At 49.3% G+C, this 20,108-nt stretch overlaps 7 protein-coding genes across 7 annotated transcripts; 5 read left to right on the top strand and 2 right to left on the bottom strand.

Annotated features, from left to right (window-relative positions):
- Positions 1 to 506: 506 nt before the first annotated feature.
- Positions 507 to 1,324, top strand: FOBCDRAFT_209900 (uncharacterized protein). The gene has a single exon (XM_031180366.3). The coding sequence runs from the start codon at positions 588 to 590 to the stop codon at positions 1,275 to 1,277; it is 690 nt and encodes a 229-aa protein (XP_031041134.3). The 5' UTR covers positions 507 to 587; the 3' UTR covers positions 1,278 to 1,324.
- Positions 1,325 to 1,935: 611 nt separating this feature from the next.
- On the top strand, positions 1,936 to 4,418 carry FOBCDRAFT_123708 (peptidase S8/S53 domain-containing protein; the record flags this gene model as incomplete). The annotated part of the gene is made up of 3 exons (XM_031180367.3): positions 1,936 to 1,958; positions 2,008 to 4,274; positions 4,369 to 4,418. 3 exons carry the CDS (start codon positions 1,936 to 1,938, stop codon positions 4,416 to 4,418), a joined length of 2,340 nt encoding a protein of 779 aa, XP_031041135.3.
- A 103-nt stretch (positions 4,419 to 4,521) lies between these two features.
- FOBCDRAFT_313290 (uncharacterized protein) lies at positions 4,522 to 5,999 on the bottom strand (the record flags this gene model as incomplete). The annotated part of the gene is made up of 5 exons (XM_059611953.1): positions 5,662 to 5,999; positions 5,280 to 5,600; positions 4,962 to 5,216; positions 4,821 to 4,865; positions 4,522 to 4,734 (listed from the first exon to the last, which is right to left on the bottom strand). The coding sequence occupies exons 1-5, from the start codon at positions 5,968 to 5,970 to the stop codon at positions 4,522 to 4,524; spliced, it is 1,143 nt and encodes a 380-aa protein (XP_059463721.1). The 5' UTR covers positions 5,971 to 5,999.
- A 1,248-nt stretch (positions 6,000 to 7,247) lies between these two features.
- On the top strand, positions 7,248 to 8,451 carry FOBCDRAFT_313291 (uncharacterized protein). Its single transcript, XM_059611954.1, has one exon. The coding sequence runs from the start codon at positions 7,278 to 7,280 to the stop codon at positions 8,403 to 8,405; it is 1,128 nt and encodes a 375-aa protein (XP_059466502.1). The 5' UTR covers positions 7,248 to 7,277; the 3' UTR covers positions 8,406 to 8,451.
- Positions 8,452 to 8,634: 183 nt separating this feature from the next.
- Positions 8,635 to 11,634, bottom strand: FOBCDRAFT_172568 (uncharacterized protein; the record flags this gene model as incomplete). The annotated part of the gene is made up of 1 exon (XM_031180373.2): positions 8,635 to 11,634. One exon carries the CDS (start codon positions 11,632 to 11,634, stop codon positions 8,635 to 8,637), a length of 3,000 nt encoding a protein of 999 aa, XP_031041141.2.
- Positions 11,635 to 13,601: 1,967 nt separating this feature from the next.
- On the top strand, positions 13,602 to 17,445 carry FOBCDRAFT_194101 (uncharacterized protein; the record flags this gene model as incomplete). The annotated part of the gene is made up of 4 exons (XM_059608776.1): positions 13,602 to 14,643; positions 14,698 to 15,508; positions 15,559 to 17,317; positions 17,386 to 17,445. 4 exons carry the CDS (start codon positions 13,602 to 13,604, stop codon positions 17,443 to 17,445), a joined length of 3,672 nt encoding a protein of 1,223 aa, XP_059466503.1.
- Positions 17,446 to 17,868: 423 nt separating this feature from the next.
- FOBCDRAFT_194102 (uncharacterized protein) lies at positions 17,869 to 18,438 on the top strand (the record flags this gene model as incomplete). The annotated part of the gene is made up of 1 exon (XM_059608777.1): positions 17,869 to 18,438. One exon carries the CDS (start codon positions 17,869 to 17,871, stop codon positions 18,436 to 18,438), a length of 570 nt encoding a protein of 189 aa, XP_059466504.1.
- Between the last annotated feature and the right edge of the window lie 1,670 nt (positions 18,439 to 20,108).

Below are 20,108 nucleotides of genomic sequence, written 5' to 3' on the forward strand. Positions count from 1 at the left end.
CCGATTGCTCTGAGCCTGACAGTCTGTTGGAAGCATCTCTATCGTAATATCGTGACCTTCTCTAGTCAGCGGCGGCTTGGTGAGATGAGGCCAGCCGAATGTGAAGAGCTAAGCGTGCATCCTTGTTTTCGGACACCAACCCTTTAGTGCCGTATACCCGACGCTTGCTACGGCAGATGTACGAGCTGAAAAGATGGTGACATTCCAGACCGGTCCTAACTATACTGTACTCGTCATGAGCGGAGATTATACAGGCGCCACTTTGAACCTTTCCTCTTCCATCCATGTACCGAGCTAGTTGAGTGACTTTCTTGTACTTGGTATTGAGACACGGTAGATTGCGCATGAAACTTCCCTGACGGGGGCAACCTAAACATCCTCTCGAATTTCCGTCTTTTCTCTATTCTGTGTAATTTACCCGCACCGCATCAATGAAATTCAACATTGCCGACAATCATTAAACAACCTGCCGCAAAGCAATGTCCCGCACAAAGCACTTCTTACCCCCTCTCGTAGGGCTAATCTTTGCAATCCTCGCCTTTGTCTTCTCCGTATTGACCATCACATCGCGAGAATGGGCCATACGTATGAACTACGACCCGGATCCCAACCCTCAAACTTGGGACAAACCAACCTACACCCTCTACCGTTCTCCTTTCATCATCTGTAGAGAAGAGCAGGTCAACAGCACCAATCCTAATGCAGACCCCGTTTACAGCGTCCATTGCGATCACTTTAAACCCTATGGACATAACAAGACCACATGCGAGCTTATGAACGTGACGGACTCGGATGTAGCTGAGAATCTTGGAGATCAACGCTTGTGCCAGCAAATCCACCTCGCGGGGAACTACGCCATCGCCAGCACTGTCTTTATCGGGGTCGGTTTCCTCGCAACCATGACATTGGCGTTCTTAAGCTTGTTGCGATCTGTCTCAACTCATCGACACAAGCATGAGTCCGATCACAGAAGCAACAACAGAGCCCTGCCGCTCCTCACCCTCGTCACACTGGCCTTTTTATTCGTTGGCTTCGTAACGGCTCTCATTTCGCAGTTCTATGGCATCATGGGCTTCATAGTCTCGCTCCCCAATCAGTCCGATTTCGCCTCAAGCCAGGGCTCGGGGAGTAGTGACGAGGCCGAAGTACATGGCTTTCACGGTCCTTGGTTTCAAGGAAAAGCGTTGAGTGTGTATGCGACGCTCGCTTGGGGCTTCACTATTGCCACGGGGACTATGGTGAGCTTGACTTGGCGACTACCTCGATGGAATGTATGAGTGAGAGCGTGAGACAGATTTGTTGTAGTATTTTGATTACATCCTGGATTGAATAATTTAAACAGTTAGAGTCCTTTTGGCTGCTTGTAATATTTATACTGGATTATTTAATTTGAGCTATTAGCTTCATTGAATTGCCTATATTTTTACTCTTTAATTATTTCTTTCTCTCTTAAATTATAACAATAGACTTCTAAATATAAGTTAGTTAATTTATATAGTATTATTTAAACTGTATTTACTTCTCAGATGTCCCTTTTAATTTTTGCAATTTCACCCCATCTAATGTTGGAATTCTACGTACCCAGTATGCACCATGTTTTACGGACAATGAGTTGGCAATCAAAGGAAACTCGCCGTATTGAAATCGTGGCTGCTGATCATTGTCAGCACTAATCCAAACTATTGTTCAGCCGCAAAATGCAGGGAACTCTTAACCGAGACTAGTCGTACACGCAATTGCAGGACAAGTTTCGGCAGATTACATTCCGGTTGAAATGTTGCAGTCGTCACGTTATTTCCGCTCTAGAAAAGTGTAACTGCGAGATACCCTGTACTCAGTCTCATACACTCAAAGCTACAGGCCCTGCCCAATGAATAAGTCTCACAGCTTTCCGGCATAAATCTATACCGCCTATACACTCAAATATTCGTAAATATGGACCCAGTCACAATTACCATGTTAGTCGTCTTGAAAACCCTCCGAGAAATCCTAAACTGATTCATACAGCAATGGTAACGTGGTTCACCACGATGCTCAACGTGAAGGCGGGGTTCATTTCGCCCCGGATGCATCGCACACAGATTATCTTATCCTGCAGTCTTTTTCTCCTTTGGATGACTCACAGAGAGAACGTCTAAGTGCGCTTGGGGTTGGCGTTCAACAAGTCATTTCAGGCAACACATACTTTTGCAAATACGATCCGCACGAGCTGCAAGAACTCCGATCCCTGCCGTTCCTCAACTTTGTGAACCCTTACCATCCAGATTATGTGGTTGAAGATGCGCTCAAAGCTGGTGGCTATAGACCATCGGACGAGGAGCGGCATGAGGTGTATATTACGCCCCATGATGATTGCGCCTCGCCTGAAGATCTAAGGGCTCTTGCACAGAGCATCGCTGATCGCCTCAACGTGGATGTTTCCGACTTTGTCCCACAGACTGGCTACCTGCGGGGATGGCTGAAGCCAGAGGATCTCGCCGTAGTAGCCAAGTTTGATAAAGTCCGTTTCATCAGTGAGGTCCAGGAAGACGTTGCCTTCAATTGGATTGCTCGAGGGGATATCAATGTTGTGGATCCTTCCGTGGCTGCAGTTATGTTCCAATCCAAGGCTCAATATGAGTGCGAGGGTGAAATCGTGGCTGTGGCTGACCAAGGCTTTGACGACCAGCATCCAGCTTTTACATCCGTCGGCTCTACGGGCACTACCACCAGAGTCACCGCCAAAAGTTACCGACAGAAGGTCCCCGGTGGTGTTACGGATGTGAATGCCCATGGAACCCACGTCGCAGGCAGTGTGGCGGGCAACTGGAACTCTCCAGGAGTACAAGCTCCTATTATGGGTACTGCTCCCAAGGCAAAGCTATTCTGCCAAGTATTGTTCGAGCAGGATGGGACAAAAATCAAGTATCCAACAAATGAAAGTCTTCAGACCATTATTAAAGAAGCGAAAGACCTAGGGGCCAGTGTGCATACGAACTCCTGGGGCACCCCTTTGAGGACTGTTGGATCTAGCTTGCAACAGAACGACTACACAAGGGAATCAGTGGATGTTGACCAGTCAGCATGGGACAATCGCGACCTCACTATTCTGTTTGCCGCTGGAAATCATGGTCGTTATGCAACACCTGGAGGGCAAATTGGAGCTCAGGCAGCTTCCAAGAACTGCATTACTGTTGGTGCCTGCGAACCGTCCCACCCCCTTGACTATGACGCTTCTCGAACACCTGTCAGTCGATTCAGCTTGGGCCAACCTCGAGGGAACACCAATCGAATGGGGTTCTTCAGTAGTGTTGGGCCAACAAAAAACACTCTGAGCACAGGAAATAACAGCCGCATCAAGCCAGACGTCGTCGCCCCTGGAGCATGTATCTATTCTGCCAAGTCTAGACAAGCTACAAAAGTTGGAGATGGAGCAGGCCAGCCATTTAATTACCTCGGAACGCCTCCTGATAACACACCACCAAACGACCTATTCGTCTTTCAGCAAGGCACTAGCATGGCTACGCCGATCGTGGCCGGCTGTTGTGCTGTGATAGTCAAAGCACTACGTATTGCAAACATAACCATCTCATCAGCACTAGTCAAGGCTATTTTGATCAATGGGACAACTGATATGACAACAACTAGAGTAACCCAACGCATGATAGGAAAGAGACCTTTAACTGTCCCGCCCGCTGTTCCAGAGATATTTCTCCCAGAAGCAGAAATAGATCTCTCAGCGACACCATCGCCCCAGCAGGGCTTCGGCCGCATAAATCAAGCTAAATCACTGCTGTGCATTCCAGCCTATGGTGGATCCTACGGCGGAGTATACCCTCTAAGCGGGCAGCCAGCGCTTGCACTTCAAAAACGTCAGGTGGAGGAGGTATTATCCATCACCATTCCTACCGCCCCCTCAACCGATGGCACAACTCTTGGTACTCTGATACCCAAATTAACAGTTACCATGTGCTATACCGACGCGCCGAGCGTACAAAACTCCGGGGGGTTGGTGAATATAGTGGCTATGAACGTAAAGGCAGGCGGTCAAGTCAGGTATGGGAACAAGTCAGACACAGACACCCAGCCTGACATAGTCAACAACGTTCAGAAGGTTGTATGGACCGATATCCCGGTCGGAGACGCCAAGGTTTTCGTTAAATGCATTGCTTTGAATTGGGGCCTTAAAGGCAGTGCACTGAATGACCTAACAGGAGGACAAGACTTTGCTATAGCTTGGTACTTGGAATGGGTAGATACATCTGGTAACGCTGAGTACAGGGCATTGAACAATAGTATGACATCCGTGGCTGCGATTGAGTTTGTAAAAGATATTTAGATAGAAATACCAGTGTTTGATACTGAGTAACTAGCTACTATAAAATCAAGGATTATATTTCATTGCGATTCACAAGACGTTTCTTGGATTGGTCCCATAGTGGTTAACCAGGCAGGCAGTATTAGAAATCGGATGCCGGCTTGAATTTATCCAAGTCTTTGGCTAAGGCAAGGCTGTTCGCTTTCTAAATAAGGGCCACACCTTTAGCTCTGACTTGTCTGCGTGATCATAGATAACTCTACATCGTCCGAGGAAACACGCTGTTCTCGTCTCCGTGTCTCTCGTTGTTTCCAAGCCAAGTAGAAGCCAAAGCAGACGATAGTCGCAGGTACGGTTAGCGCGACCCAGACCCATATGAGATCGGGCTTGTCGAATGGTGATGAGTCCCCTGTGAAAAAAGGCATGGCTAAGATGGCCTGCACGTACCCATCTGTCAGCTCGTCGAAAGTGCGCTGAAGACCAGCCTAACATGGGCCGGTATGCCGTGGGGACATTCACTTACAGCAAATGATGTTCCCGGAAGAAAGAGAACAGTCACAAGAGCCACCTATAAACAAGGAATGTGTCAGCAATCGAGCTCATGCGCACGGCCTAGATTGATTGAAGGCAACACATGGTCAAGGCCGCAGGGTACGAGACGTACTGTTTTCATAGCGACGCTGTCTTTCATCATCTCCTCGCTAAGTCTTTGTGACTGAATCGCCAGCTGTCGGGAAGCCTCGGTTTCCTTCTGCGTTTCATGTAGCACCTTTGCCGTCTGCTCAGTCAATTGCTTCGTTTGCGCTGCGATATTCAGCGACTCTTTCGCCTGGTCACGGCTAGTCTCGAGGATCTTGTGCATCATTATTCCGGTCTGGACAACAAGCTGGTCGCTGATCCCCTTGTTGTTGTCCACGAGCTAGTATCTTGAGTCAAATTGAAGCTTGGCTAATGGAGTTTGGGGGGAAGGTTGATTACTCACCAAGCTCATGACGTTAGAAGCCTTTTGTTGTAGTTCCTCGCGAAAGGTTCGCAATACTATTAGCATCGATTCAACTCGGCCAAGAGCTGTGAGGACCCAGTCGAGGTCTTGCTCGGACCTTCTAAAGAGGAGATGAACGAAATGACGATGGCAGGTCAGATTGTATGACCTTGTCTGGTCTAGGATGTTGGAGAATAGTTGCAGCTCGGAATCATATCGTTGAAGATGGGCTGCAATACAGTGCAGAGATCTGTTAGTCTTGGCATTGAGCTGCAGCAGGTCGCCACCGGCCGCCAGGTCTTGTCGAAGTAACGCTTCTTCCTACAACCAGTTAGAAATTAGTTATGGTGGAGCGTCCATGAAAGAATAGGCTTAAGCTAACATATGCGATCAACTGATCATCGACGCTGCTCAGAGAGTTGTTCCACCATCTCAGAGCACTGTTGAAGACAGACATCTGAAGGTAGATTGGATCGCGTCCGAGGCGCCGAGATTCACAGTCCTGATAAGAATCTCTGAGGCGAAATATCGGCTCCTCCACAACTCTCCTCCACCGGCCGTCCTGAAAGTTGACGACGACCGCCTTGGGACTTCCTCGGCCGCCCCCGTCGACCCAAAAGTGCAACGCAATCTTTGACCCCCTGACATCGACGTTAGGAGCGTCTAAGTGAAGGTAGTTGATCGGGTTCATTTGGCTCTTGCCCTTGACATGGGCCTTTGGGTCACGGCACCTGACTTGGACTCGGGTAGGTAAGAAAAACCAAAAGTTCAAATTGTTGTGGGTGGCTCGGCTGGGGAAACACATGGGAGAAGGATACTCGACGTTAGCCAGGGCGTTGGTGAAGGACACTGACAAGTGGCAATGATGCCGGAGGAGTTGAAATGCATTAGTAGACAGCCTTAACCTGTTGGCATCTGGTGGGCTTTCCTCATCCGCACGCACGAGATGTCGATTTATGAAACTTTTGCAGTATATGAATGTTAGTTTTGAAAAGAGACTGAGATCTGAAGCCAAGTTTCTCCATAAAACACTAACAATGTAAGCATCTCAAACCCTTGAGGATCCTGCTATTGAGAATTGCTGTCAGTCCGGCGAAGCTCCGATGAACCTTGGGTATTGATGGCAGGAGGAGAGAGTGACCTCGAAGCACGTTGCGAGTTGATCTTCGTTTAAAGTCCTTTCCAGAAGAGCTGCAGTTGATTGTTATGAGAAACTGTGTGATACGTGACACTGAATTTTGTTGTAGAGCGCCTACATTCACCTGGTCCAAAACCGAGGACTTGCACCAATGACTCGGAAGCTAATAGCGTGGAAGCAAAAACAGACACGTTGGAAGGGTCGCTCTGAATATCTTCGCTGAGATAAATCTATCAGCACGCCTACATTGTAGTGAAAGTTAAGTATCGTCGTGGTGTGGTACATTACGATACTCCACCTCCAACCGGTTTAAACAAGTGGCAGAGAGGAAAGGTCACGATGGAGGATTGGACACACTCACAGAGTTGGACGTCGATCATCATCACCAACTTCAAATGGCCTACCCTGTGGCGACCCCCGCATGCTGTCGGTAGTCGCTCGACTCATAGCTCGTTATACGAATTAAAAGACAAAAATAAGAGAAGTATTTAATTCTCTGAAAGCAGCCTTTCCTGTAACTGGGAAATTGTCGAGGACAAACGGGACGAGGTATTATGCATTAATTATCTCCCCATAGGGTTGCATCGCAGCAATGAGGCTGTTTACACCGCCACCACCACAGACGCCTCTATCTGTTAGCGTGGTTGCCTTTTTCAAGGCATACTCCTGGACTTGGTTTGTCGGCGCTTCGTCAGCCTGTCAGCAAGCGTTCGCTGGATCCAACCAAGTGAATTGGTCTGGAGCCGAGGCGGCCTCACAGCGCCCTGCAGAGCAGGGCTGACACTGCCTTTATCACCTATTGACAACACCAAAGTCTCCGCTCGCAGTATATCGTGTTCGACCATCTGGCTCATGTACAAATGGCGCCATCATTTCCATCGTCATGGATTGTAAATAAATCAAATCCACCGCAAGCCATACCATCTCCAACCACAACACCAAAGCGGCGAAAATCGCCATCGCCATCGCAAGCCCCGCCAGCGAAACCAAAACCCCGTGCAACACTCTTCACGCGTCCACCTCCACCTCCGTCGTTGTCTACAACCCCGACCCGTCGCTTGTCGCCAGCAGCGACACTCCTCAGCCGCGTCGATGGTTCTCTCCCTTTCGCCAGGCGCTATGATTCACCTCCCAGCACTCCCCGCTCGCTCTGCGACTCGTTCGTCTTTTCGTGCAGGGACAGCTCGCACTTCCACGATATGGACGATGCGGTTCTGCCAAACGGGCCGTGCGGACGACCCGGGTGCTGCGGCGACGAGATGCATCCCAGTTCTTTTCTCGACATGGATTGCCTTATCCACAACGATGAACACAACGCCATGGAGACGGGAGAGGGAGTAGCGCTGCTATGGCAAGCACCAAAGGCGCTGCCGAAGCAGAGCCCATTTACTGGTCTTGGACATGAACAAGACGCACCGGTGGTGTTCCCATCCTCCTGGATTGTTCGTAGCACTGGCACCAGCACGAACACGCCTGTCCTTAAACGCGACCAAGTGCTGCCGCATGCTATGGACAAGGGACGGAGCCGCATGTCTACACCGATGAACCCTGCGATGGCCCCCTCGAACCCATCGCCTTTGCGTTCCGCAGAGAGTATAAATAGAATCATGGTGCCTCCATCCCCGGGGATCATCAACGATGGCCATCAAAATGCGCATGTGAAGACTACTACTCGGAAACATACGCTTCCAGAATCGGGATCGGAATCCGTGAGCTGGACAACTGAGCCTTCAGATGACTCCTGCATTAACGACAAGTATCTATGGGAGCTAAAAGAGAGGCCAACCCAGCGAGAGTTAATAGATTGCTGGTTGCAGTCGACATCAGACCGGGAACCGTTCAAGAGAGTCAAGCGTTCACATTGGCTTAACAACGGGTCCGATGCGTCGGGAGATGCTGATGAGCCGCATTCGAGGCTGCCAGTTTCTGATGCATACTCTGTCTATTCATCGTCGACGCAAAATACTAGGGCTACAAGGCTGGCATAATTAGGTACACTCCCAATAGAAAAGTCACTTCATCGTCCAATTTCCCGTCCTAGCTGAGGATGGGAGGGCTAAACAGCTCTTAAGTCCTAGCATAATGGTAAAGGAAATATAGAATAACACATATGGGTGATATACTTTAGTGCGCTTCTGCTGTGAGATTGATTTATAAGTTCAGGAGTTGAATACAAAGTTTCGTTGCAATAATATATTTAATTACAAAGACAACAAATTACAAGCTCTGCAGATCCATCGCATAATTAGCACTCATCGACAACGGCGCGACGAAAATATCTCTTATAGCCTCATCCCTCTTAAGCAAATTGAAAACTGATACAGCGGACTGTTGTCTGAATCCGGCACGAAGCCAGTGGCGAAGGAAGACGGTCAGCGCCGGACCGCATCTCTGGGCGAAGCTCTCAAAATGCGTCCATCGTTTGAAAGCTTCCAGCGTGCCGGGCTCCACAAGACCCCTGTGCTCCAGTTCCAGGGCAGATATGGGCATTTCTCGTGCTTCGGCGTGCTGCAAGATGTCGCCGACTGCAAGCTGGGACTTTGCCGACGCGCGAGAGCCGTTGAGCGTCTCGAGAATGAGGAGCATGAGCTTGTGGAACGCCAAGGTCTGCCCATGTTCCGAGATGGGATAGAGGAGGCTTATCTGGCGGAGGAGGACCAGGAACCCGGGGATGGGATACCGCAGCAACAGCAAGTCGTGGTTGTTCGGATTAGCTGGGTCTCGGAACTCTGGCAGATCTAGCAGCTCGTAGAGGGCCTTCTTCTCCGGAGGCCGGGAGCTGTGGGGTTGGAAGTCGATACTCAACGTAGCCGGGACCTCGATGAGAATATTTAGATTATGTTGAAACCACTCTGCACTCCTTTGGAACAGAGAAATGTCGGTATGTGCTCGGCCGCTGCTAACATCGCGATCCGCGTCGTTCAACTCGGCATCCAACATGGCCATAAACACAGCCAGTAGGTCATCGGAGTCAATCCGCCCACGCATAGCAAGGTCCAGCGCTTCAAGGACAGACGCCTGGTTCTGACGCAGAGACACCATCGGCACCGCAGCGATGACCGTGTCGCCCAGAGGCGATGTGCCTACGCGTACCAGGTGGAACGCACAAGAGTCGCAGCAGACAAATGTAGACAGGACTCGTGTCTCTGCAAAGCTACCTATGGCAAAAGGAAACGCGATCTGTGCATTGTCACCTTCGCGTGGGAAGCCCACCGTTGGTCGACCTGCCGACGGCGCTCGTAGGAGAATGGTGAGCACAGCACCGTCGTAGTGGCAGAGAGCGCATTCACCGCGTAACTCGTTACTGGCCTTATCTAAGGACTTGAATCGCTCAAAGCCTGGGATGAGGATCGGGTCACGCGTGGAGCGTCGGAGAGAGGGGGATCGGCTCCTGGTATGAGAGCGTCTCTTGCCCGGCAGTTTCCTACTCCTTGACCTCCGGAAACTATCGCTGGCTTGGGTCACCGAGGCCGAGTTATCCAGTGTTAAATCCTCGTCGCTAGAGGCGCATGCCGGTGCTTTCTCGTTGAGCAGGTCTTTCCCGCTGTCCAGACTGTAACTAACATCCATGCTGTTCAAGGCAGGGTCACTTATGAAAGGAGAGCTGAAGGGGTTTAATGCCAAGCTCTCTTGACCCATCATCCCGCCGCCTTGTGTGAGGGCGTAATCTCCGTCGGAGAAAGGGTTATAGGCGTCAGACGAGGACGCGTACAGAGGTGGATACAGGAGTGGATTTGAGAGAGGCTGGGACGCATAGGCTGGTTCAAGGACAGGGACGGTAGGCGCCATCTGCGGCGAGTCTATTGGGGAGTTGTTGTTTCGGGGCGATTCCACGTCAGAAGCATACCCGCAGTTGCCGACGTTCCAAGTATCGAGTATGGGAGATGAAGGCCGATCTTGAACTGACGGCGCGGCATTCGCATCCTTTTGCGTCTGTCTGCGGCGTTTCTTCATGCGCCCAGCACTGGCCCTGGCGGCGTTGTAAAGGCGCTGGTTGGTCTTGTTCGCTTCATCCTCGGATTCGTTGGCATCACCCTTGAGTTTGCGCCTGTGCACCTTGAGGTTCATAGCGTGCGCCTGTCGAACTTGTCGCCGCAGATCTTCCACGGATTCGTCTGAACTGGAAGATTTGAGAGCATCCAGAAGTGCCGAGATGGCCTTGTGCGCTCTGTGGTCAACATCCACGGGCCTTTTTGCCCGCGCAGAGGCTGGAAGCTGGTGCGAGATGAGCCAGTCGGCCACTTTCTCCCCGGTGCCTTTTGTCTGAGCGGCGAGGGCCAGGCTCCTGACGTTGTCGCTGTTGTGGATGATCTTCTCAATCGTCGCTTCGTCGACGTTGCCGGCGAGCATGTCGGGGATATTGACGATCAACCCGTCTTGCAGGGCCATTTCATCGGGCTCGAGATCGCGGATGACGGAGAGCTCGAGAGAGAACAAGTCCTTGTATGCGACCCGGGGAAGTTCTGGCCAGGCCGTGTACTGGTTGACACGCAGCTTGATCCGCTCGCTGCTCCCTACCGCAGACAGCGGCAGCAATCCTTGGAAGTTGCCCTTGGCCTGCAGGATCCGGACGATGCCTGTTGGGATATCGTGAAAGAGCAGCAGGCAGTGCGGCACGTTGGCGTAGACGGCAATGCCCACCGAAATGTCGCAGGCGGCTGGCCGGCCGTAGCTAGAGTCACCAAAGACAATAATCACGCACGGCTTATTGTGGATCGACATCTCGAGCGTCTCCTTTGCGAACTTCTCCACCAGCTTGTTCTCGATCTGGCCATCAGTCATCAGGACCCATATGCCCGCGGACCGCAGCGATGCAAGACACGTCGATGACTGGTACAGCGACGATGGATCCGTGCCACCTCCAGACCCGATCCTACGCCGGGCCTCATAGCTATCGGGGAAGATGACGGGCTCCAGGGCCGTGTGGCACCACGGGAGGACCTGGATGGAGGCGCTGTTGGAGTCGGCATGCTGCTGAGCCTGGCGGAAGGTGCAGAACTGGTGCACCACGTCCAGCTCTGCCGCGATGGTTGCGCCGTACGTGCTGCCTGACTTATCGAGGGCGATGCACATAGGCATATTGCCTATTTCGTGGAAGTCGGAAAATTCGGACATGTTATCGGCGACGGAGACTGGTGGGGCCGGTCGCGGATCGGCCGTCGAACCGATTGTCGGTTCCGTTGTTGCCGTTTTGGGGTGAGCGGAAATATTTGCCATTGTTAGTTGGGATATTGCAGCAATAGATTTTTGCTGAAAATATTTTGGCCATCGAACGGTGAGGGGATCGAGAGCACATATTGACATTACTTGCGACTATGCAGCCTGGCGAACCACGTTTGTTGCCTTGGCGTAGTTCTGGTTGAAAATGAGGCGCTCTATATCCCTGTTACATGTAGCACGCGCGTCAGCCCAATTCTGCCTTGGCGCCCAACTACAGCATTTTAGTTGTAGCCTCATGCATTCGAGAAGGTGTGATATGACTACAACAGGTCTACTGCCGACGTGCTCTTATGCAGAAAGGCGATAAACTGTAGTATTACCAATAGCCCGACGCTTAATGCTAAGGGCATCTTAAAGTTATCGCGGGCCTAATGTGTCTAGTAATGTAGTTACATCTATTTAGGGCGAAGCGGCTTGAGGATAAAGGAAAGTTGATATTTTAATTATTCATTAAGCTGAGTGATAGTTATTAGACAAATTAGTTCTTAATATTATAGACAAGGATGGCTGATACACTATGCCATTCATCGTCGAGGATTTAACTTCGATGAGCCTCAAGGCTAAGCTTTATATTATATTTATTAATCCATCTTATCCCCCGTCTCCAATCCCACTTCAAGAATGAATAAGAGTCTGATCAGCACCAGAACTATGGTAACAACAACAATACCCCATTCCCTCCACCCCGTTGTCGCCCTCGACCAACTATGTGGCGGTTGTCTCATTTCTATAAAGCTCGGAAGCTGTAAAGCATCCATCCCACAAACAGCCGCGTTGCATATCTTCCATATACCCAGATCATCAGGAAACCGAAGAAGGCCACCTTGCATGACTGCAACCACCCAGTATCCTCCTGCGACTTGCCAAAGCCAGACATCATAGGCTGCCACGCGTGGGACGAAGAGAGGTGAGACTTCCTCGATCATGGCGTCGCGGTGAAAGATGAGGCCGTAGCCTGAGATGAAATTTTGTAGGGATATGGAACCATGTGAATGTGACGCTATAGGAATCAGGGACGATCCATTGAGGTGCCATGATGGGTAGTATGTAGTATGGAGTTGTTGAAATGTCGATTGATAACTTGGCAGCAGTGGAAGAGGTATATGTGAGATTGTAGGCTCCTTTAAACAGGCGAGAGTGGCGGAGTTGCTGGCGTAGAGAGTGTAGGAGGTGGCAGAGCATAAACTGACAGCGAATAATAAGCTTATGAGATGATAGAGTCGTTAATATGGCCAATCGAGATATAGAACTTCCTAGTCGAAGCTTACTTATCTTCAAGTCCTTCGATGCAATGAAAGTGTGAGTATTTTATATTTATTCTATAATTCCATATTTTATCCTGTGCCGCACCTGCATCGAATGTCAGTCTACATACACTGTTCTTGAAACAACCTCCCTTTTCAGACATGCCTAATTATTCTTCCACGATATTCTGAATCAGATAGCTGCGGAGGAAACAAAACCGGCAAGACTCGGGACATATTTATCCATTTCACCTACGGCGCTCAGTCGTCCACAATCGCAGTACCTCTAGGCCACTTAGTGGCACCCCGAGAAACTCATAACTATAGGGTCATAGATCCTCAGTTCGGCCATTTGTACCACGTGATATGTATGCAAGGTCTCGTTACACGGCCATTTTCGCAGCCTGGTTTCCAGTGCCACAGCGCTTACACTACCAATAACCTCCTACTTTCTCCAATTGTCAGAAACAGGGATTAATTTGGCGGCTGGATAATTAATGCCTGATGAGTGCCTGATTCAGCCCCAAGACCGCGTGGTGAGGAGTTATTATCCTCTTCCACCTCCTCTAAACCTTTACACTGCAAGCAGTCCTTGACAGAATGAATCTCAACTCAGGTGAATAATTGCCATCCTGCCTACTAAACGATGAAGAACTGACCGTTTATATCAACTATAGTCAATGCTCACTGAAACACAGAACTCTGTCTAGTCCTTTCACGATGGCGTCGGAAACTGTTCCTGAACCTCGAACACATAATGACTACCACGTTGGATGGGTCTGTGCCCTGCCCACCGAACAGACCGCGGCGATAGCTACGCTGGATCAGAGGCACGAAAATCTCCCGAAACCACCGAACGATAATAATACATACACACTCGGATCTATTGGTAAACATAGTGTCGTTATCGCCTGCCTGCCCAAGGGCAAAATCGGCACTATCTCAGCAGCGACCGTTGCCACTAATATGATTTCTACCTTCCAGGGCATCAAGTTTTGCCTGATGGTTGGCATCGGGGGTGGCATTCCGCCTAAGGTTCGTCTCGGCGACGTCGTAGTTAGCACTCCTGTTGGGGCGTTGCCAGGCGTAGTGCAATACGACTTGGGAAAGGCACATCATGGAGGAAAGTTCGAGAGAACTGGGGCGCTGAATAGTCCGCCAAATTACTTACTGGCAGCCTTGACAATGGTAGAGTCAGAGCATGAGCTGACTGGCTCTCGGATCCCCGGATACTTGAAGGAGCTGGAGCAGAAGTGGCCAGGATTGGCGCCGAAGTACCTAAAGTCTAATTCTCTCAAAGATCAACTGTTCAAGCCAGACTATTTCCATATCAACAATAGTGGTATAGATGGAACAGGCATCCCGATTGATGATCAAGAAGCAGAGGGAAGCAAAGAGGAAGACAACTGCCGCTTCTGCGACACGAGCCAAACAGTAAAGAGGAATCCTAGAGAAATGCGAGTGCATTACGGCTTGATTGCATCTGGAAACAAAGTGATCAAAGATTCCATCTTACGTGAGAAGCTCAATAGGGATCTAGGTGGTCAGGTCCTGTGTGTTGAGATGGAAGCGGCAGGGCTAGCGCATAACTTCCCATGTATTACCATCCGGGGCATTTGCGATTATGCTGATTCGCATAAGAATAATGCTTGGCAAGCTCATGCAGCCGTCGTGGCAGCTGCCTTTGCGAAGGAATTACTGGACCAAGTACAGGCAAGCGACGTTGGGAGAGAGCCTACGGCAAAGGAAATTCTGAGCCAAAGTAAGTAGATCTGGCAATACTGTACAATAGCAACCTCCTAACTTCATATTTTAGTTCATTCAACTGTTTTACAATCTGAAACGAACATTGGAGAAGTGAAACGTAAAATGGACAGAAAAGAGGACATCGAGATCCTCGAGTGGCTCACGCCTATCAATTATGGACCCCAACAGAGCGACAATTTCAGCCAACGACAAGAAGGGACCGGCGAGTGGCTTCTGAGTTCCAAAGAGTTTCAAGAGTGGATCGAGACTGGGCAGACGCTGTTTTGTCCAGGTGTTCCTGGAGCAGGCAAGACAATCCTTACATCAATTGTCATCAATGAGCTTACTACCCGCTTTGGACATAACGACACCGTCGGGATTGCATATATTTATGGTAATTTCCGACGGCATGACGAACAGAAGCTCGATCGTCTGCTCAACGGCCTTCTGAAGCAGTTAGTTCAAGGGCAGTCTTCTATGCCAGCAAGCGTGAAATCCCTCTACAACAAGCACAATGTTAACAAGACACGGGCCTCCGTTGAAGAGGTTTCAACGACTATACAGTCCATTGCTGGTCTACATTCACGGATCTACATCATCGTTGACGCACTTGATGAGCTCAAGGCAATAGATGGTTGCCGAAACAGATTTTTGGAAGAGATCTTCAAGCTCCAGGCCCAATGCAGTGCGAAATTCTTCGCTACCTCGAGATTTATCCCGGGAATCACCGAGATGTTTGAAGGAGGCACAACGATTAAGATCCGCGCCCACGATGAGGACGTGCGAAGCTTTTTGGACAGCAAAATCTCACAATCAGGGCAGCTATTGCAGACGCATCGTGAGATGATCAAGACCGAAATTGCCAAGGCAGTTGATGGAATGTAGGTTTCAGTCAATTGCCATACATAATTGAGAAATAACACTTATGCAGGTTCCTCCTCGCACAACTTCATTTCCAATCTGTATCCACAAAGAAGACACTTAAGAAGATTAAGCATGCATTAAACAACCTTTCATCTGGGCCGAAAGCATACGATATTGCTTACAAGAAAGCTATGGAGAGGATCGGCGGCCAGGATCAAGATTCCAAGGAGCTCGCCACGCAGGTCCTTTCGTGGATAACATGCGCAAAGAGAGTTTTTACAACATTAGAACTACAGCATGCGCTAGCAGTAGAAGAAAGGGATGTCGAGCTCAACAAAGAAAACCTTCCCCAGATCGATGATATGGTCTCGGTGTGTTCTGGATTGGTCAAAGTTGATGTAAAAAGCGGTATTATCCGCTTGGTTCACTATACAACACAGGAGTACCTCGACCGGACTCGCGACGAGTGGTTTCCGATTGCAGAGTCGGAAATCACGATGGCTTGTATCACGTACCTCTCATTCGACGTCTTCAAGGCTGGCTTTTGTAGAAGTGCAGAGGAGTATACAGACCGTCTGACGTGGAATCCGTTTTACGACTACGCCTATCGCAATTGGGGGCATCATGCTCTCATGGCGTCTATGGACGGAGACCAGGTGATCATAGATTTCCTTGAAAGTCCAGCCAAGCTATCTGCCTCAGTCCAGGCAATAATGCTTTCCGAACCTAATGAATCGGGGCATATTGCAGATATTTCACATATGGCAACCGAGGTACCAACTGCAGCATACTTTGGGCTATCGAAAACAATATTGGCTTTGTTGGAGAATGGTCATATTGCGGATCCTAAGAGTTTCGGTTGGTGCACGCCTTTGTCATATGCTGCAAGATACGGGCACGAAGAGGTTGTTAAGCTCCTAATCTCCAGGGACGACGTCGACCCTAACTCCAAGGAGATGATATACAGCGAGACCCCGCTTTCTTGGGCCGCAAAGAATGGGCACGCCGCCATTGTCAAACTATTGCTAGACAAGCAAGGGATCTTCGCAGACCATAAAGACCTCCAAAAGCGAACACCGTTGTTGTTGGCCGCAAAAAGCGGTCATGCGGCAGTGGTAAGGCTGCTTCTCTCCAGGCAAGATGTTGACCCCAACTCAACTGCCTGGGGGAGAAGAACGCCCTTATCTTGGGCCGCAAACAAAGGGCACGCTGCGGTTGTCAAACTCCTCCTTGATAAGAAAGGGGTCCTTGCAGACTATGCGGATGAAAGAAATCGGACACCGTTGTCATTTGCCGCAGAAAATGGCCACGAGGCGGTGGTCAGGCTACTGCTTGCTATGGACACCGTCGACGCAAACCGCAAAGGTTCTTATTGCAAGTTAACACCTCTTGATTATGCAGTGTGTGGTGGCTACGAGACAGTAGTTAAGTTGCTACTGACGAAGACCCGGGTAACCTGGGGTGGAAGCTTGCTTGGGTCTGCCGCGATCAAGGGGCATGAGAGGGTCCTGATGCTACTCGTGAATAGCAGCGCCATCCCGGACCGGCAAGGAAAGGATCAAAACGCGACAGTTCAGGCCACTGGCAAGCAAGATGAACACTTCTCGTCATCATGCCTCGTACAGGCTTCATCCGAAATAACAGCACTTCACTGGGCGGCTGAGAATGGGCAACTGACATTGGTGGAGACCCTTCTACAAAATGGAGCACCTATTAACGCCCCAAGAGTGACAGTAACGAGACGGGTGATTGGGGAAACGGAGTACTCCACCCAGAAGTCAGAGACAGCATTACATCTAGCAGTCGAAAACGGGCACAAGGCGACGGTCAGTCTCTTGTTAGATCATGGAGCGGGCATTAATGATTTTTCAACCGAGACCTACGCATCTTTTAGGGTTCAAAGCGCATCGAAAAGGCAAGACGGATATTTTGGAACTATATTAGACGAACATAAGACCGAGGATACAGTGAAAAAAACAGCAGTTCACTTAGCAGCAGAGGGGGGGTATAAGGCCATAATGGTATTACTTTTAGGTAGAGGAGCAAAGGTTTATCCAGTGAAAAGAGAGTATTTCCCTATACCTTGGTACTTACCTTATATTAATTAGTATTTAAATAATGACTTAAGTTAAATATATAGTTTGATTAGGATTTATTAAATATATATTTATAACAAAAACTCGATAAATGTAATTACGGTGGCCAGGACTTCTCGGGCTACGTGCTTAAACCTGCGGTGCTACGGGGCATCCAAGTGCTCCCATACGAACCCGAACTTCCTGGGGGCAAGAATGAGCGCAGTTTTGTTTCATTAACCATCGATGTCATCTCGGCACAACGGCTTATGTGACCAGCCAGCCTCCCCGCCAACAAGGCGATGAACCCATACGTCGAGGCCGAGGTTTTCCACGCCAGTGTTAAATGGGAGAAGAGGAATAAGTCAGTCTTGCCTCGAGATCTTGACCCGCCGCGAGAGTTCCGGACGAATATCGTACGAGAGAACGGCTTCAACCCAATGTTTGATGGTCACTTCAACTTCAAAGTCACGAAGAAACAACCCGGTCTGGTCTTTGTCCGATGGTCTGTCAAAATCTCTAACGATGGCGAGAACTACAATGACAGACCGGCAGTGGCCACCTACACTGCTAAGCTTAGCAACCTCAAGCAAGCCTACCGCACCTTACCTCTTCTGAACAATGCTGGTGACCAGTACCTTTTCTCAAAGCTCTTCTGTAAGATCAAGGTTGATTCGATTAAGATGATGATCGGCGCACCTGCCGCGCCCTGGATAGTAGCAGGATCAAGGGCCTGGGCGGAAAGGCCTTTAGCTGAATCAGCACCCGCCCCAGAAGCACGATGGAAAAGCCCAGTACAGAGAAGATCAGCTTTGATAGTTATCCATGATATACTTTTGCGGCTTGACCTGGATACTATGTTTCTCCCCTAGATGTAGTTTTTCTTTCCCGAACTAGCCGTCTTTTAGCTTGTTCATTCTATCTTGCCTTGGGAAACAACACCTTGATACCAGACTAGATTCGTTATTCAGGCTAAGACTTCCGTGCTAGCACTGAACAAGTGTTCGAGCACCTATTTAAGCGCGCTCCCTTTACCAGCATATAGATACTGGCATGCCAGCGCCAAGACGGCTGGGCCAGATTATGTATTCTTTCTCTCTAATTTCCTCCTCTTGGGATTTACGAGGACCATTAACTCTATTTCCTATCCTGATTCTACTGCTCTGCCACAACCGATTTTTGCCAAGTCTTTAACAGAAATATGAATATGTGTTCATTCGTGTCTCTTGCAGGATCGATGAGCGGACGCCCCATGAAATCTTTTATGGCTACATCTGCTCCCGCTTCTACTAACGCACTCACCTTATAATCTCTGTTGTAGTCCGTCACCACTACATGATGAAGAGGTTCTTTTCCCATAAAACCTCTAATACTTAAGCAGTTTCCACCCTACAGGTATTTACGTAGCCGCAAACCGCAAGGCTCGGCTTTGTGAAACTTCCAGAGGATATAAAATTGGATACTAACATAAACGCGCTCAAAGAGACAGTGACGTTCGCCCGCAACAGGACGCTTTTGAGCTGAAGTAAGATGACGAGGAGACAGATATCATGGTTCCAGTCATTAATCCAATAGCCCCTGACTACTCACAAGACAGACCCTCGTCCGCCACTGACAGCTAGAGTTTTCCTCTGCCGTTGAAGCTAAGATACTGAACAATTGGAGAAACTGACCCCAAGCTGGCTTGCTGCAAACCGCACGAGCCTCGCAGGACAGTCATAGGGCAAGGGGTAAAACACAAAACCAGGGACGATACCCTTGTAAGGGTTTGAAGGAGATACCGACGGAAGTATACGGAGGAATCATGTAACCAACAAATGATGCCTTATCCCTCTCATTGTGGCGAGCCTTTATTAGGTATAGCGCTCGATATTACCCCACGTCCTTCAATTATACGTGAGTAACTATATCGGTGTGGCAATTAGCGAGAGAATAAAAGTAACGTAAAGTCTTTAATCCGTAACTTGTGAGGTCGTGAGGACTTCCATTGCAAGATACGTTAGGTGGGAAGTCACCCCATAGTGACCCACCTAGATGCTTTCCACAATTGAAGGGATAGACTTCAGTTCCAGGAAATGGTAAACTACAATTACTGCAGTAGCGAGAAAGCAGGGATCAAATCCACTTGGCAACATGTCGCTGTCAATGAATGTCTTATTACGACATCATGATGGTATCACTAAATATGGCTTAGTCCTTGATGAGCTTTCTGGGGATCAGCGTCCTCCCTTATGCCCGTGAAATTGCTATTTGACGTCCCTGGAAATTCTATCTGTATGAAGGAGGATAGGGCTCTATTAGGAAGAAGTTGCTCCAGGCCAGCGAGCCCTATCTGTCCATCTAGCCATTGCATGGTTTGAATGTGTTTTCTAGGGAGTTCAGTATCTACCTGATGCAACTAGCCGACTTTTATCGTGCCCAGAAAGGCATTAAATGCGGAGTAAACAATTCTTGTAACAGCACTGATGCTGTTCTGCGTCACTCCTTACGGACGTATTTGTCACGCCTCAATGCAAAGCCAAAAGCGCCATGGCGCTCGCTC

This window comes from Fusarium oxysporum, chromosome I, assembly GCF_013085055.1.
Source record: "Fusarium oxysporum Fo47 chromosome I, complete sequence".
NCBI lineage: Eukaryota > Fungi > Ascomycota > Sordariomycetes > Hypocreales > Nectriaceae > Fusarium > Fusarium oxysporum.

What these genes read in the sequence shown, in the direction of transcription:
- FOBCDRAFT_209900 (XM_031180366.3), top strand. Translation starts at nt 588, where the DNA reads ATGAACTACGACCCGGATCCCAACCCTCAAACTTGGGACAAACCAACC.
- FOBCDRAFT_313291 (XM_059611954.1), top strand. Translation starts at nt 7,278, where the DNA reads ATGGCGCCATCATTTCCATCGTCATGGATTGTAAATAAATCAAATCCA.